Source organism: Ovis canadensis, chromosome 14, assembly GCF_042477335.2.
Source record: "Ovis canadensis isolate MfBH-ARS-UI-01 breed Bighorn chromosome 14, ARS-UI_OviCan_v2, whole genome shotgun sequence".
Taxonomy (NCBI): Eukaryota; Metazoa; Chordata; class Mammalia; order Artiodactyla; family Bovidae; genus Ovis; species Ovis canadensis.
The window spans coordinates 69,566,833-69,584,848 of NC_091258.1; the positions used below are offsets into that span (position 1 = coordinate 69,566,833).

Genomic DNA, 18,016 nt, shown 5'->3' on the forward strand with positions numbered 1-18,016 from the left:
CTTAAAGAATAGGACACCACTGAGTGACTGAACAATCTTCAGTTCTTTCTTTTGCAGTTTCAACAGGGTGGGGCTACTGACAAGACTAGGGTGTGTCCAGGGTCTTAGGTTGTCCAGTCTCCTAATCTTGATGAGCCCCACTGGTCCCTTTAATCTTGCCTCAGGTGGTTTCAGGGCTGCTCCTCCCTTAAATAGCAACTGTTCTGCCCTTTGGAACTCAGAGGTCACAGAGGCTGGAGTCTTGCCTGTTAAGAAATAGGAGACAGACTTTCCTGGTGGCTCAGTGGATAAGAATCTGTCTGCCAATTCAGGGGACATGGGTTTGATTCCTGGTCTGAAGATTCCACAGATTCAATTCAGTTCAGTCGCTCAGTCGTATCCGACTCTTTGCGACCCCATGAATCGCAGCATGCCAGGCCTCCCTGTCCATCACCATCTCCCGGAGTTCACTCAGACTCAAGTCCATCGAGTCAGTGATGCCATCTAGCCATCTCATCCTCTGTCGTCCCCTTCTCCTCCTGCCCCCAATCCCTCCCAGCATCAGAGTCTTTTCCGATGAGTCAACTCTTCGCATGAGGTGGCCAAAGTACTGGAGCTTCAGCTTTAGCATCATTCCTTCCAAAGAAATCCCAGGGCTGATCTCCTTCAGAATGGACTGGTTGGATCTCCTTGCAGTCCAAGGGACTCTCAAGAGTGTTCTCCAACACCACAGTTCAAAAGCATCGATTCTTCAGCGCTCAGCCTTCTTCACAGTCCAACTCTCACATCCATACATGACCACTGGAAAAACCATAGCCTTGACTAGACGGATCTTTGTTGGCAAAGTAATGTCTCTGCATTTGAATATGCTATCTAGGTTGCTCATAACTTTTCTTCCAAGGAGCAAGTGTCTTTTAATTTCATGGCTGCAGTCACCATCTGCAGTGATTTTGGAGCCCCCAAAAATAAAGTCTGACACTGTTTCCACTGTTTCCCCATCTATTTCCCATGAAGTGATGAGACCAGATGCCATGATCTTCGTTTTCTGAATGTTGAGCTTTAGGCCAACTTTTTCACTCTCCTCTTTCACTTTCATCAAGAGGCTTTTTAGTTCCTCTTCACTTTCTGCCATAAGGGTGGTGTCATCTGCATATCTGAGGTTATTGATATTTCTCCCGGCAATCTTGATTTCATCTGGTGCTTCTTCCAGCCCAGCGTTTCTCATGATGTACTCTGCATATAAGGTAAATAAGCAGGGTGACAATACACAGCCTTGATGTACTCCTTTTCCTATTTGGAACCAGTCTGTTGTTCCATGTCCAGTTCTAACTGTTGCTTCCTGACTTGCATATAGGTTTCTCAAGAGGCAGGTCAGGTGGTCTGGTATTCCCATCTCTCAGAATTTTCCACATTTTATTGCGATCCACACAATCAAAGGCTTTGGCATAATCAATACAGCAGAAATAGATGTTTTTCTGGAACTCTCTTGCTTTTTCCATGATCCAGTGGATGTTGGCAATTTGATATCTTGTTCCTCTGCCTTTTCTAAAACCAGCTTGAACATCTGGGAGTTCACGGCTCACGTATTGCTGAAGCCTGGCTTGGAGAATTTTGAGCATTACTTTACTAGCATGTGAGATGAGTGCGATTGTGCGGTAGTTAATCAATTCCATAGATTAACTGCAGATTAACTAAACCTGTGTGCCACAGCTACTGCACCTACACTCTACGGCCTGTAGAGGGCACCATAATGAGAAGTCCGTGAGCTGCAAGGAAGAGTAGCTCCCACTTGCCACAACTAGAGAAAGCTTGCACGCAGCAACAAAGACCTAGTGCAGCTGAAAAAAAGAAATAATGGGAGACAAAACGATCTCTGTTCCTGGGAGCCCCAAAGGCCCTGTTTGGCATCAGAAGCGCAGAATCTTAACTACTGGGCCACGAGGGAAGTCCTATGTGTGGATTTTTGACAGCGCTGAAAAGTGTTGTTGTTCAGTCGCCCAGTCGTGTCCAACTCTTCGCGACCCCAGCACACTAAGCTTCTCTGTCCTGAACGATCTCCTGGAGTTTGCTAAAACTCATGTCCATTGAGTCGATGATGCCGTCCAACCATTTCGTCATCTGTTGCCCCCTTTTCCTCCTGCCCTCAGTCTTTCCCAGTGTCAGGGTCTTTTCAAACGAGTCGACTCTTCACATCAGGTGGCCAAAGTATTGGAGCTTCAGCTTCAGGATTAGTCCTTCTGATGAATATTCAGGGTTGATTTCCTTTAGAATTGACTCGTTTGATTTCCTTGATGTCCAAGGGACTCTCAAGAGTCTTCTCCAGCACCACAGCTTAAAAACATCAATTCTTCCACGCTGAGCGGGCCACACAACAGGCCAATAAATCCCAGGTGTGGAGACAAGGAATATGGCTTTATTGGGAAAGCTGGCTGACCGAGAACATGACATACTAATGTCTAATAACCATTTCACCTGGGGTCTGGATGCCAGGTTCTTCTATAGAACAGAGAAGTAGAGAAGGTGAGGAAGTCAAGTAGAAAAGCTATTTATCTTGCAAAACAGGAGGGGATGTGTTAAATTTCTCCTTTTCTGCAGTCATTCAAAACAAAGGTAGGCTATGTCAGATTGTATCTCTGTGAGTTGAACAAAGGCACTTTAGTAGTCCGGGAGAGGGCAGCTTTCCCTGAGGAAGGCCATTATGTATGATTAACTGGACATGGAACAATAGACTGGTTCCAAATAGGAAAAGGAGTACGTCCAGGCTATATATTGTCACCCTGCTTATTTAACGTCTATGCAGAGTACATCATGAGAAACGCTGGACTGGAAGAAACACAAGTTGGAATCAAGATTGCTGGGAGAAATATCAATAACCTCAGATATGCAGATAACACCACCCTTATGGCAGAAAGTGAAGACGAACTCAAAAACCTCTTGATGAAAGTGAAAGAGGAGAGTGAAAAAGTTGGCTTAAAACTCAACATTCAAAAAACGAAGATCATGGCATCTGGTCCCATCACTTCATGGGAAATAGATGGGGAAATGCGGGGGACTGCCCGTGAAGGGTCAAGTCTTGGGAGCTGCTCAGCAGGTATGCAGAGCCCTAGGACATGTTCCTAAGCTCCCTGTCCTGCCACCCTCAAGAATTTTTATAGCCCTTAAGACTCCAGGATGTCCAGTTCCTGCAACATGTCCTAGAAGATAGATTATCTTATTATGTATACAATGGTAAGGGTCTGGTGATTCTCTGTACACAACTGGTGATTGTATCCTGAGATTAAAAAACAACCTTGTGAATGTCATAAGTCACGTACTTTACCCTATATATACTGCAGCACAATAAAGCAAGGTATCAGCCATTTTGGGCTGATCCTCTCAACCCCATCTTTTGTCTCTCTCTTATTTTTCTTAGCGGGGACGCTCCGTTCTCTCCCTGTGCAGGTGCGACTCTTGCTTGTGCTGGCCGCGGCAGGGAAACAGTGGAAACAGTGTCAGACTTTATTTTTTGGGGCTCCAAAATCACTGCAGATGGTGACTGCAGCCATGAAATTAAAAGACGCTTACTCCTTGGAAGAAAAGTTATGACCAACCTAGATAGCATATTCAAAAGCAGAGACGTTACTTTGCCGACTAAGGTCTGTCTAGTCAAGGCAATGGTTTTTCCTGTAGTCATGTATGGATGTGAGAGCTGGAATGTGAAGAAGGCTGAGCGCCGAAGAATTGATGTTTTTGAACTGTGGTGTTGGAGAAGACTGCAAGGAGATCCAACCAGTCCATTCTGAAGGAGATCAGCCCTGGGATTTCTTTGGAAGGAATGATGCTAAAGCTGAAGCTCCAGTACTTTGGCCACCTCATGCGAAGAGTTGACTCATTGGAAAAGACTCTGATGCTGGGAGGGATTGGGGGCAGGAGGAGAAGGGGACGACAGAGGATGAGATGGCTGGATGGCATCACTGACTCGATGGACGTGAATCTGAGTGAACTCCGGGAGATGGTGATGGACAGGGAGGCCTGGCATGCTGCGATTCATGGGGTCACAAAGAGTCGGACACAACTGAGCGACTGAACTGAACTGAACTGATAATAATAAAAGCAAGGCAAAGAAAAGCTTAAAGTCAAAGAAATATATCCAACAGGGCGTCAGAATTGGTTCTACCCTGTAACTCTGGAGTAGGTTGCCATTTCCTTCTCCCAAGGGAGAATATTTATTCTTGCCTGGAGAATCCTGCAGACAGTGGAGCCTGAAGGGCTGCTGACCATAGGGTTGCACAGAGTCGGACACAACTGAAGCGACTTAGCATGCAGCATGTAACACCGGGTGTGGATTTCTGATAGTGCTGAAGGGCGCCCCTAAAGCGCCCACCCCTTCTTGTTCAAGGGTCAGCAGTACTGTAGTAAGTACACGAGAGAGGAGAGAGTGAGTGCAGCTGTGGGTCCTTGCTCCCAGGCCAGATGGCCTGGGCATTCCTGGGCTGGGGGAGGCAGGTGTATTGAGGGAAGAATACACAAGCCACTGGATATTAGGGGACAGAAGCACAAATGTTGGGGAGCTCCACCGTGGTGACCCTCACTTATGTGAGTGTTGGAGAAGGACCTTCCCTGGAGAGAGGCCTGAGTAGGACAGGACACTCAGGCTGGGTCAGGATGGGCTGCACGTGGCTGTGCAGTTTGTTGACAGCACAATCTACCCTAGCAGCTTCCTGCAGTTGATTTATATCCAGTCACACCTGCATTACGTCACTGAGTTCCCTTAGGCATTCAGGGATTTATTTATATATTTGTTCATTCATTCAGTCTAGTCACATCCCAAGGACTTCCCCGCAGCTCAAACGGTTAAGAATCTGCCCGTAATGAAGGAGATGAGGGTTCGATCCCTGGGTCAGGAAGATCCTCTGGAGAAGGAAACGGAAATCCACTCCAGTAGTCTTGCCTGGAGAATCCCCAGGGACAGAGAAGCCTGGTGGGCTACAGTCCATGGGGTCGCAAAGAGTTGGACACGACTGAGCGACTAACTTGTTCACATCACAGCCTCTCCAAGCCAGTCCTCACTTTCTCCTACTCTCTCCACTCCTGTCTTTGTGCCTCAGGCCCGCCTTCCAGTCTCCGCGCCCCAAATCATGGGGCGGGCGGAAGGTTTTATTCCTACCCCTTCCATTGGGTACACTGCCTGAAAGTGAAAGTGAAGTGGCTCAGTCGTGTCCGACTCTTTGCGACCCGTGGACTGTAGCCCACCAAGCTCCTCGGTCCATGGGATTCTCCAGGCAAGAATACTGGAGTGGGTTGCCATTTCCTCCTCCAGGGGATCTTCCCGACCCAGGGATCAAACCCAGGTCTCCCAGATTGCAGCCAGATGCTTTAACCTCTGCACCACCAGGGAAGCCCTTAAATACAAGAATCCAAGTACTAACATCAAAGATTTCAAGGGAGGAAAGGAAGCCAGGAGGGAAGAAGAAGAGGGAGGAAGCGAGAGGGGGGCGGGCGAAAGGGGTGGCCTTACAGACGTCTCCTGCCACCTACAGATGCCCAGGCGTTATAGGACTTTCCCCTGGTTCTCCAGAGAAGGGAAGACTGGAACTCGGCCCTACCAGAAATCAGACCAGACCAGAACCAGAATTCGATTTCTCTGCCAAGAGGAGGTGATCAGTCTCCAATCCTCAGCTCAGGCTGAGGGCCCTTCGAACAGATTCCTGCGTCCAGGACCAGGTGACTAGAAAAACAGGGAAGGATAGGAAGGGTTAAGGAGAGGAAAGAGAGAGGGAAGGGGAGAGAGGTCAATAAAGTCTCTTGTTTCTTACCGGTCGGGGCACTCTGGCCAGTTGTCTGCATCAGGAGGAGACCAGGGACAAAAGGGTCCCAGTTGCGGCCGCTGGGTCTGGTCCATCGGCAGGCAAGCTGGCCCCTGAGTACCCCGAGTGGTCAGCATGTCAGTCTCAGCGAAGAAGAGTCCCTGCCAGAGTCGCCATTTGTTACAGGAAGGCGGACCCCTTCCAGGGCCTGAAACTGGGCTCTTGTCTAACACTCCGAAGTGAATTGTCCGAGGAGACACATGTGCTGACAAAGCAAGAGATTTTATTGGGAAAGGGCACCCGGGTGGAGAGCAGTAGGATAAGGAAATCCAGATATTTCAACCAATGGAAGCCAACCTACTCAGCCAATGCGGCTGGAGCACTTAATATAAACAGTGTGTTGATGCTCCCCAATGGAATCTCCAGGTGGTGTCCGCTCAGCCACTGGCACCTCTCTGTGTGGGAGCAGGTCCGGAATGGAAGAAGCTCATCCTGAGTGTTCTCCTGCCTGGATACCCAGGTCCACAAGGCTCAGGAAGACGCCCTTCTCACCACCATCTCTTGTCAAGAGCCACCAAAAAGCTGCTAGGAAGCCGAGCAGGGGTCAGCCCGCAGGTGAAAGGACCAGACAAAGAGGGTTTAGAGGAAATGTTTGTTGTCAGCTGTTGGGGATGGGCGTGCACAGAAGACAGTATTGACCTCTTTTTTCCTTTTTTTTTTTTTTTTAGTAGCTGCAACAGGTCAAACGGGGCCCAGCACCCCTATCATGTGAGGGCCTTCGGTTTGAATCTGGAAGAGGAAGGGAAGTGGGACCCAGAGATGAAAAGCGAGCTGCACGTGTCAAGTGTTGCCTCATGGGACTGACAGTTGTTGACCAGACACCCTGGCTGGGCCCTGGAGAAGGAAAAGAGGTCCGAGGAGGCAAAAGCGGAAGAGCACAGGCGAGCATGAAGGATCCGCGACTCTCACCCACCTCCTAAACTGAGGCTCTTTTCTTTCTCTCCTCTCAGGCGGCGTTTCACAATTGATGACTCTGAAATCGGGTGTCCACTCGGCAAGGGAAAATTTGGGAATGTGTACCGGGCTCGCCATTTCATTGTGGCCCTGAAAGTCCTCTTCCAGTCCCGGATAGAGAAGGAAGGGCTGGGACATCAGCTGCGTGGGGAAACTGAAATCCAGGCGCATCTACAGTAAGGACAGTCTCTGTATGAATGAGAGTCCCATGCGTTTTTCCCCTCACAGACTTCCAGAGGGAGCTACTACCCTCCTGGCCCCAGCACAATTTGCCCCTTTGTGTGCCCAGTCACTTGTAATAGCATCCTGAATTGGGCCTCAGGGAGGAGTCTTGACCCTTCCTCCTTTTGTCCCCCAGACACCACAATATCCTTCACCTGTACAACTGCTTCCATGATGCACGCCGGGTGTACCTGATTCTAGAATATGCTCCAAGGGGTAAGCTCTACAAGGAGCTACAAAAAAGCCACATGTTTGATAAACTGTGTACAGCCACGGTGAGGCAGAGGAGGCTGAGGGCTAGGGTTCATGAGTTTCCTATGGGCTGATGGGGGTCACTGCCTATGGCTTTCATGAGAGTTCAGATTGCTTCTTTTAAAAAAAAAAACTTTTATGAATTAATGAATTGATTTATGGCTGTGCAGGGTCTTTGTTGCCATGTGGGACTTTACTTGCACCGGCTTCTCATTGCAGTGGCTTCTCTTGTTGTGAAGCATGGGCTCTAGGGAGTGTAGGCTCAGCAGTTGCGGCACACTGGCTTAGTTGCCCTGTGGCATGTGGAATCTTCCTGGATGAGGACTCGAACCTGTGTCCCCTGCATTGGCAGGTGGATTCTTTACCACTGGACCACCAGGGAAGTCCCGAATTGCCTTTTTTGGTCAATTTTACATAGTGACTCTTATACCCTACAATTTTACCTTTGGATACCCTATGGCATCACTGACTCAATTTGAGTAAACCCCAGGAGGGGCTTCCCTGGTGGCTCAGAGGGTAGACTGCCTGCCCGCAATGCGGGAGACCTGGGTTCGATCCCTGGGTCAGGAAGTTCCCCTGGAGAAGGAAATGGCAACCCACTCCAGTATCCTTGCCTGGAGAATCCCATGGATGGAAGAGCCTGGTGGGCTACAGTCCATGGTGTCGCAAAGAGTCGGACACGACTGAGCGAGCTCACTTCACTTCACTTCACTTCAGGAGTTGGCGACGGACAGGGAGGCCTGGCATGCTGCAGCCCATGGGGTTGCAAAGAGTCGGACACCACTGAGCAACTGAACTGAATAATTACCCCTGGAATATTAATAAGTAGTGTGTATAAGTTTGCATTCTTTGGTTGTAAGCAACAGAATCTAACTGCATTACCTTATGGAAAGAAACATGAAAGGCTGTGAGGGAGTTCCCTGAATAAATGAATGAAACTGACTTAGAAAGCCAGGGATTTTTGGAGGGCTCCGGGTGGAAATGACAGCCGTCATCACCCTATGGCCGGCTTCATTTCCAGACTGCTTTTTCTTTGCTCACACAGGTAATGGAGGAGTTGGCAGATGCTCTGACCTACTGCCATGACAAGAAGGTGATTCACAGGGATATTAAGCCAGAGAACCTGGTGCTGGGGCTCATGGGTGAGGTGAAGATGGCAGACTTTGGCTGGTCTGTGCACATACCCTCTCTAAGGTAGCACAGGTGGTGGCACCCTGGGTGCCAGTTAAGAATGATCCAATTTAATTCACTTCACATGTAAGACCCAGCTACAAACCTGGGTTTGCATTTCAATGCTGCCTTTTGAAATGCCTATTTTAACAAGTACTTGTAGACTGAAAGAACGTGGTTTGACTGTATCTTCTATTTTTTAATGTTTACATAAAATTTTGCCAATAAGTTTCCGTGTAAGTACATTAAGAATGATTGTGCCATAATTCCAGGAATTTTACTCTATCAGTAAACTATAATTAATTTACCTTGTCCCTCTTGGTGGACCGTCAGTTTGTTCCAAAACTTCCTGGATCATGAGCTAAATAATTGTAGGAAGAATCTCAGAATATGGGATTGTTGGTACCAGGACTTGCCTTCTTAACCTTAATTCATATGAAAACTTGGTGTTTCCAAGTTCCTGTGCTTGAGAGGGGATTGCCCAGGACTGGATGCTGGGGGACAGTGTCCCTTCTACTGAGCCTCCGCTTAATGTTCCTTTCTCTAGGAGAAAGACAATGTGTGGGACGCTGGACTACTTGCCCCTAGAAATGATTGAGGGGAAAACATACAACGAGAAGGTAGATCTATGGTGCCTGGGGGTGCTCTGCTACGAGCTGCTAGTGGGAAATCCGCCCTTTGAGAGTGCCTCCCATAGTGAGACCTACAGACGCATCCTCAAGGTGAGATGGCCACACTCTGGGCATTCATGTGGGAGCTGGGGGTAAGGGGTGGCTGGGAGCCTGGGGCACACACAAAGGTGGTCCACTATGATCCCAGCCAGTACCTTGAATGGACCAAGGAAAGTAACTATACTTCTCTTTCTTCTCTGGCCTCATCAGGTAGATGTAAGATTTCCTGCATCAATACCTTTGGGGGCTTGGGACCTGATCTCCAGGCTTCTCAGATACCATCCCTCGGAGTAGCTGCTCTTGGCCCAGGGCTTGAAGCACCCAGGTGTCCGGGCTCACTCTCGGAGGGTGCTGCCCCCAGCTGCTCAAATGGCTTCCTTAGCCCTGTCCACCCCTATTCTTTTGTGATTGCTTGTGGAACACCCTGGCTCTGGTATCTCATCTGTCTTTTGTTTCTTCGCTTGTAAGATGCATCATGCTAGTTAATAAAGGCTTCCCTGTGGCTCAGCTGGTAAAGAATCCGCCTGCAATGCGGGAGACCTGCGTTCGATCCCTGGGCTGAGAAGATTCCCGGGAGAAGGGAAAGGCTACTCACTCCAGCATTCTGACCTGGAGAATTTCACAGACTGTATAGTCCATGGGATTGCAAAGAGTCGGACATGACTGAGTGACTTTTAGTCTTAATAAAGGCCAAATCATTTTATTTATTTTTGGCTGTCCTGGGTCATTGTTGCTTAGGATAGGCTTTCTATAGTTTCCACCAGCAGGGGCTATACTTGATGCGGTGTGCTGGCTTCAGTAGTTGTAGCCCATGAGCTTAGTTGGTCCTCTGCATAGAATCTTCCCAGACCAGGGATAGAACTGGTGTGTCTTGTACTGGCACGCAGATTCTTATCCACTGTGCCACCAGGGAAATCCAAAGCTGAATCATCTTGTACCAGGTCTCTTTATTAAAAAGAAAAAAAAAAGTATTTATTTGACTGCGTTGTGTCTCAGTTGAGATCTTCACTACATCATGCTGGATCTTTTGGTCAGGCATTGGCTCTGTGGTGGCAGGAAGGCTCTGGAACACGTGGGCTTAGTTGCTCCCTCCCCCCGCCCCCCCCCCCCCCCCGCACTGGGATCCTAGTTCCCTGACCCAGGGATGGGACCCTCATTCCCTGCATTGCAAGTTGGATTTATTTTTAATATATTTATTTGGCGGCATTGTGCCTTAGTGGCGTGTGGGAGCAGGTTCCCCTAGAAGGGATTGAACCCAGGCCCCCTGAACTAGGAGCCTGGAATCCTAGCCACTGGACACCGGAGAAGTCCCACCAAATTATTTTTAAAATATGCTTTTACTAGGTCTAGGTTGGTTATTTCACTTATTTGAAACCAGTAAGCAGCTCTCCTCCAAAATCAGAAAACTTAACACAACTTAAAAACGACAAATATGCTTTTAATCAGCCGTGTGCCAAAAGGAGCCGCAGCTGGGGAGGTGATGCCGAGTAAACCTTTGGCCCTCGAGCAAGAGACTATACAGGCAGAGTTTAAGGCCACGCAGAGCGGGGCGGGAAGATTTGGGACTCACCACGCCGCCCTGGTGGCTCAGACGATAAAGAATCCGCCTGCAACGCGGGAGACCTGGGTTCAATCCCTGGGTTAGGAAGACCCCCTGGAGAAGAAAACGGGTATCTACTCTAGTATTCTGGCCTGGAGAATTGCATGGACAGAGCCTGGTGAGCTGCAGTCCATGGGGTCGCAAAGAGTGGGGACACGCACGACTGAGCGACTTTGACTTTCACGCCGCCCTACTGCCCAACATTTGACCGAATGGGTCAGGAACTCTTCAGCCCGCCCTCATCCTAGTTACCCGGAAACGCAAACTTCCGGTGGGTCCACGACTTCGCCCCGAGGCAGCCCACCGGAATTTCATCACCCCGACTACCGGCCCACTCCAGGAAGTGACGCACGGTGGGGTTGCCGGAAGAAGTGGCGAAGTTACTTTTGAGGGGAACTCAGTCGCGGCGGCGTGCCACGGGCCACGGAGAAGAAGGAAGAGAAGGTAGAGCAAGGGGACGGAAGCAGGTGCACTCAAGTGTGGGGCGACGCGGGAGGAGCCCTGGGCCTGGGGCTTCCCGGCGTTCTCCGGGCTGCTTGGCTCAGCCCCCTTCTCTACTTCCACCCTCTCCCCTCCTAGTTCGCGCCGCCCCCCGGCTGTTTCCAAGGCAACGGGAGTAGGGGACCCCCCCCCCCGAGAGGCCGCCCACGAGACCCTCGCGCGCAGCCATGAGCCCCGCCCCCTACTGCTGTTCGGAGAGGGGCGGGACCTGGAGAGAGGTGTGAGGGCGGAGCATGATGGGAGGAGGTCGGGGGTGCCTTGATGGGCGCAGATGGGGCGGGGCCTAGAAGGAAAAGATGTGGGCGGAGCATGATGGGAGGAGGTCGAGGGGCCGTGATGGGCGTAGATGGGGCGGGGTCTAGAAGGAAGCTAGCGGGGCATTATGGACGGAGCTGGGGTCCGAAGGAGAGATGGGGGTGCTTCCTCGGCGGAGGTGGGGTGAAGCTGGAGGGGAAAGAGGAAGTGAGGGCGGAGCTCTCGAAGCCGAAGGGATAGTGTCTGGAAAAATCCGGTGGGGGAGGTCTGGAGTGAATGGAGCCTAGAAGAAGGGGGCTGACACTAGGGAGGGGCGGGGCTTGAGACCCAGCTGAAAGCTGTCCTAGAGCAGAAAGGGGGCGGGCCCTACTGGGGGTGGGGTCTGCACGAAGTAGGGGAAGAGTGTGAGAGATGGAGGAAAGAGAGGTCCCCTCATTAAGACCTGTGGCTGGCCTACTCTGACCCTCCCTGGCCCCACAAGGCTCTCCGCCCCCCTGTACCCTGCAGGCTGCTCCGTGAGCCCACCATGTCCACCCCCAACACGAGTTCCGTGGACACCCCCTTGCCTGGTGAGTGACCCCCCTTCCCCAACACAGCTATTCTCCCATTAGGTTATTGTCAGCCGAAACTCACTGTGTCTCCCTCTCCCAGGAAATGGCCCCAGCACCCCCTCTTCTTCACCTGGGGGAAAGGAGGATGGTCCTGAACCATGCCCTGGAGGGGCGGATCCTGATGTCCCAAGCACTGATGGGGCCGACTCGGCCTCCGTTGTGGGTGAGACAGGGTCCAGGGACATGGGTTGGGAGTTGGTATAGAGGCTCAGAGAGGAATCTAGAAGGAGAGGAAGATCAGAAATGGGGATGGCCAGCCCCAGCGTCTTGCTGACTTTTTTTCTTCTGTTAGTTCTTGTTACTTCTTATTTTGACCCATTCTTTGGGATTCACTGACACACACATCTTTCCCTCCGAATCACCGGCTCTGTGGGTCCCCCTCCACACTCTTGATGTGTTGCTTCTGATCTCTCATGGACCTGTCCCTCTGGCTGCTGTTTATCCCTGTGGTTCTGTCTCATGGCTTCTGTCCACCCATGCCAGTCATCCTAGACACAGCAGAGGAGCCAGAGCGCAAGCGAAAGAAGGGCCCAGCTCCAAAGATGCTGGGCGATGAGCTGTGCCAAGTGTGCGGGGACACGGCCTCTGGCTTCCACTACAACGTGCTCAGCTGTGAAGGCTGCAAGGGCTTCTTCCGCCGAAGTGTGATCCGAGGCGGGGCCGGGCGCTACGCCTGCCGGGGCGGTGGCACCTGTCAGATGGACGCCTTCATGCGGCGCAAGTGCCAGCAATGCCGGCTGCGGAAATGCAAGGAGGCAGGGATGCGGGAGCAGTGTGAGTCCTGGGGAGGGAGTGGGGCCAGGCCAGCCCCTGCCCAGCCCTGGGGCCTCTGCTGAGGCCTGTCTCTCCCCACCAGGCGTCCTCTCCAAAGAACAGATCCGGAAGAAGAAGATTCGGAAGCAGCAGCAGCAGCAGCAGCAGCAGTCGTCACCCATGGGGCTGGGAGTCAGCAGCAGCAGCCCAGCCTCTGGGCCTGGGGCCTCCCCTGGAGGGTCTGACGGGGGTGGCCAGGGCTCAGGAGAAGGTGAAGGTGTCCAGTTAACAGCCGCTCAGGAACTAATGATCCAGCAGTTGGTGGCGGCCCAGCTACAGTGCAATAAACGCTCCTTCTCCGACCAGCCCAAAGTCACGGTACGGCCCCTTCCACAGCTTCGAGGGACAATTCACCCAGTGTGCTCAAGTCGACAGGGCCACAGTCCAGGGCACAGGGAGAGAATGAGGCTCCAGAGAACAGGCACTTTGAGACGGGGTAGCCTTGGGCTCGCGGGAGACGTCCTGAGAGTAACCTGCTCACCCCCCCCCCCCCCCCGTGTCCCCAGCCCTGGCCCTTGGGTGCAGACCCGCAGTCCCGTGATGCCCGCCAGCAGCGTTTCGCCCACTTCACGGAGCTGGCCATCATCTCCGTGCAGGAGATCGTGGACTTCGCCAAGCAGGTGCCTGGCTTCCTGCAGCTGGGTCGCGAAGACCAGATCGCCCTCCTGAAGGCCTCTACCATTGAGGTAACAGCCAGCCTGCCCAGCCTCGGGGAGGCCGTTCCATCCTGCCCTCGAGGAAGTCCCGAGATAAACCCCAGGAGAGATGTCGGGAGGATAGGGACAAAGCAGACTCTAGGCCTTTCCCTGGTGGGGGTGGTATTCTCCAGGAGAACCTCAAATGCTAAATAAGTCATCAGAGCCTCTTGTGAGGTTAGGAGAGAAGGGAAATAGGGCCTGAGATGGAGAATAATTGAGGGTTGGGCTGGAGGGCCACACTTTAGGGAGCATGCTGACAAGGCTTGTTCAGGGAGTTGATGTTTGAACCAAAACTGTGGTAATGAGTAAGTGCTGAGTGTCTAGTGTATGCCAGGTCCTATTCCCAGTGCTGAGGGCGTGGTGGTGAATGGAGCAGACTGAAAGAAAGCTCTGCCCTGTGCCTCGTAAGCACTTGGGGGGAGTGTCCTGAGTGGAGAAGGCTGGGGGTGCCGAACCTGGGGAAGGGAGAGAGCTTGGAGTGTCCAGCGTGCTGGCTGCAGGCCCTGTGGCTGAGAGATGATGGGGTGGGGTGGAGACGGGCAGGGGATGATCCCAGCAAGATCGGGCCCCCCCATTCAGGCCAGCAGAGGAAGGACAGTGGCCGAGGGGCCACAGGGCTCCTCTAGCCCCTGCCCACCTGTCCCCTCCGCCATCCTCAGATCATGCTGCTGGAGACGGCCAGACGCTACAACCACGAGACTGAGTGCATCACTTTCCTAAAGGACTTCACCTACAGCAAGGATGACTTCCACCGCGCGGGTACGGCCAAGCGCAGGCTGGGCAGTGGGGTCCCTGCTGGCCAGGAGACCCGGGCCCTCACATCCCTGTCTGAACTTCCATCTCTTCATCTCCAGACTAGGGTGAGGGCTGAGCCCTCCCACCTCACAGTGAGAGCTAAGACCACAGTGAGATTATTGAGCCCTGACCCTGCACAGGTGGGACATGGTGCAGGATGCGACAGAGGGGTATGTGCTGTCATATAGGACATCTTCGTAGGAATTAAGGAAAGACACTCTTTGCTCCCCAGCCCTGGTCTCATGTGAGGGAGGCTGGATCTCAGTCCATTGGGAAATACATAACCTCCCCAACTGTACAGGGCAAACCCCGTCCCTGCCCTCCAAGAGCACTTCCCTAGGGATGGGAACCGAGGCGATGGGCTTCTGGAGAGAGTATGGCTCAGTGGGACCAGAGGGAAAGGGAGGTGGGGAGCGGTGTTAGTTACCAGGGAACACAAGTGCAGGGCCTCTCTCTCTGCCTCTGGGCGTTCTCAGAGAGTCCTGCTTTCTCCTGTCATTTCTCCATGGGGCACTTCTCTGTCCTCCTGGACATCTTCTCCTCACCCCATCTTTCCTTCCTCTTATTTCCTGGCTCTCCCAATACCCAGGGCAGTCCCAGCAACCCTTTGAGTATAAGCTTGGCAGGGGAGCACTAGGGGTTGGGAGAGTGTTTCTGGCAGGGGCCTCAGCATGTACAGAGGTCCTTGGGTGGGGAAGAGCGGGTGGTTTTAAGGAACGACAGGGAGGTTCCGGCAGCTGCAGCACAGTGAGATGGGGCTGGAGCGGAGGTTGGTTCCTCCTACCGCCCCATCCTCTGCCACTGCCAGAGTCCAGGCCTCAGTCGGCCCTTCTGGGAACATTGCAGGGCCCCTTGCTGGGCTTCTACCTCCACCCCAGCCTGGTGTGTTTGTTCACAGTCATCAGAAGGATCCAGTTAACAACCACGTTAGCTCACGTCCCTCCTGTGCTCAGCACCATCTGTGGCTCCCATCACACTGGGTGGGAGAAAAGCCAGAGTCCTCACCTGGCCCACAGGCCCTGCAGGGTGTGGCCTCGTTCCTCCCGCCTGCACCTCCCTCCGTCCCCTCCCCCTCCGCCAGCCGCGCTGGCCTCCCTGTTATTTGAACCCACCAATGTGCTGTCGCCTCACAGCTTCTGTTTGCTGGTCCCTCTTTCCAGAACTAGGTTGACCATCTCGTCCTAGTTTGCTTGGGGCCTTCCAAGCTTTTCTTACTTTTTAAAGATTTTTTTGTTTTTAGCTGCGCTGGGTCTTCGTTGCTTTGTGCGAGCTTTCTCTAGTTGCTGTGGCTTCTCGTTGCCAGTGCGGGCCCTAGGCAGTTGGGCTCAGTTGCAGTACGTGGGTTTAGTTGCCCTGCAGCATGTGGTATCTTCCTGGCCAGGGATGAAACCTGTGTCCCCTGCACTGGCATGTGGATTCTTAGCCACTCTGCAAGAAGCAAGTCTCCTGAGCTTTAATACTCAAAGTCCAGGGCCTAGGAAGCCTAGTCCCAGGCAAAACAGACTGGTAGCACCCTCCCTGGAACACTCGCACAGCCTGGTAACTCCCTCCCTCCCCTCTTTAGTCAGACACCCTGCAGCTAGGGAGGCCTTCCGACACTCACCTTGTGGTGACCCTCATGTCTAAAATATGGACGTGATTCTCTCCGTTACCCTCCCCTGCGTTACCTCAATCCATAGAACTAGAACCATCTCACAGGGTGGATGGCGTACTTGCAGACCTGTCTATTATCTGTCTCTTCAAGCCCCAGATGCAAGTGCCACGAGAGCAGGGGGCTTTGTCTTAGAATGTCTCTGCCTGGGACCTGATGCGCAGTGGGTGCTCAATCAAGTTTGATGAATGAATGAGTCACACCTGGAAATGAGTTCCGCTTCACTGTGAGAGCAGGGGATGCCACCTCAGGGGGTGATGTAAGGTGACCTGGGATTAAACACCTTTCCTTTTCCAGAGGAGAGGTACCAGGAAGGAAGCGAAGAGGGTGACGGGGTGGTAGAAACTTCTGAATAAATGTTCACACTTATTACTCATTGCTTCATTCAGGCAAGACATATGGCATACCCACAACGTGCCAAGCCCTTGATGGGCAGTGGGGTTACAGGGTGACCAGCACTCTCTACTTGCTGTTTCCCTCGCTCTGCTGACAGTGGGCAATGCCAGTGGCCGGGCAATGCCAGTGGCCGGGCAATGCCAGTGGCCAGGCATGGGGGCCAGTTTTAGGTCAGAGTGTTTATCAGAGCCAGTCTCCTGTCTCCACAGGCCTGCAGGTGGAATTCATCAACCCCATCTTCGAGTTCTCACGGGCCATGAGGCGTCTGGGCCTGGATGACGCGGAGTACGCCCTGCTCATCGCCATCAACATCTTCTCAGCCGACCGGCCCAATGTGCAGGAGCCCAGCCGGGTCGAGGCCCTGCAGCAGCCCTACGTGGACGCGCTGTTGTCTTACACACGCATCAAGAGGCCACAGGTACCGGAGCCCGGACCCTCCCAAGGAAACCTAGACCTGTGTAGGGTCAGCTTCCTACGTCCCTGGCTCACCCCAGCAGCTGAGTTCTGATCAGTGTCCTCTCAGCAGCCTGTCCTCAAGGCCCCTGTCCCATCATTAAGGAGTCAGGCAAGTCCTTGCCCAGGGGCCCCCACACTGCCTCTCCAGGGTGGGGGTCCTCCGGGTGGGCCGCCCGGCACCCACCCACTCCTGTCTCCTTGCAGGACCAGCTGCGCTTCCCCCGCATGCTGATGAAGCTTGTGAGCCTGCGCACGCTCAGCTCCGTGCACTCAGAGCAGGTCTTCGCCCTGCGGCTTCAGGACAAGAAGCTGCCACCTTTGCTGTCTGAGATCTGGGACGTCCACGAATGAAGGGCCCACCCCACTGCCCTGCACATCCCCAATGACTGGACACTGGGGTGGGAAGGGACCGGGCTGGGTCTGGGCTCCCGCCCTGCGGCTCGGAGCTAAAGCCTTGGCCCCCCGCCAGCCCTCAGGATGAGCCCCAGTCGGCGTCCAGGAGCCTCCCTGCCTGCCCACTGAGTCTTCCTGGGAGGGCTGGAGGGGGTCACGGGTCCTGAGCTCTGACCTCTCCCAGCACTCCCAGCTGCCCTCCCCGCCCAGCTTACACCTCAAGCCTACCATGCAGTGCACCTTGAACAGAGGCAGGAGGGCCTGTGGCTCTCCCACAGCCTGAGAGACCACAGACAGGCTCCCTGCTCTGCTCCTTTTATTTAATAAAAACTAAAAAAAAAAAACAAAAACAGGAAAATAAAGTATGACTAGAAAGAAACTTGCTCTGATTCAGGATGAGTCTGAGGTGGGAATGGGCTGCCAGGGTCTTCATGGACACCAAACCCCCAGACCTGGTGCTGGACTAGGGAGGGTTCAGGGTGATAAGACTAGGCGCTTTGGGGGCCTCAGGGTCATCTGGTGGTTGGAGCCTGCTCCTGAAGGTCAGGGAGGATTTAAGTGGAGGAGGGCATGGAGCTTTTGTTCAATCAGCAAGTATTGGCTGAGGCTGCTTTGTGGGCCAGTCTCAGGACACAGGTGTTTTTCATTTGACAGATTCGTATGGAGCATTTGTGCTGTGCTGTGGTTAGTCGCTAACTCGTGTCCGACTCTGACCTCATGGACTGTAGCCCACCAGGCTCCTCTGTCCATGGG

At 52.9% G+C, this 18,016-nt stretch overlaps 1 protein-coding gene and 1 pseudogene across 5 annotated transcripts; both read left to right on the plus strand.

Moving 5' to 3' along the window:
* The first annotated feature begins 4,518 nt into the window (after window positions 1-4,518).
* LOC138419562 (aurora kinase C-like) lies at window positions 4,519-9,502 on the plus strand (annotated as a pseudogene).
* A 1,129-nt stretch (window positions 9,503-10,631) lies between these two features.
* Window positions 10,632-17,642, plus strand: NR1H2 (nuclear receptor subfamily 1 group H member 2). 5 transcript variants are annotated; one of them, XM_069551348.1, is made up of 10 exons: window positions 10,632-11,138; window positions 11,274-11,413; window positions 11,958-12,019; window positions 12,102-12,224; window positions 12,545-12,835; window positions 12,918-13,192; window positions 13,381-13,560; window positions 14,232-14,331; window positions 16,624-16,832; window positions 17,075-17,642. In XM_069551348.1, the coding sequence occupies exons 3-10, from the start codon at window positions 11,977-11,979 to the stop codon at window positions 17,219-17,221; spliced, it is 1,368 nt and encodes a 455-aa protein (XP_069407449.1). In that variant the 5' UTR covers window positions 10,632-11,138; window positions 11,274-11,413; window positions 11,958-11,976; the 3' UTR covers window positions 17,222-17,642. The 5 variants fall into 5 exon arrangements, with proteins under 5 accessions (XP_069407449.1, XP_069407450.1, XP_069407446.1 ...); XM_069551349.1 differs by having other exon boundaries at window positions 10,937-11,161; XM_069551345.1 differs by having other exon boundaries at window positions 10,974-11,138; window positions 11,932-12,019.
* Window positions 17,643-18,016: the final 374 nt, after the last annotated feature.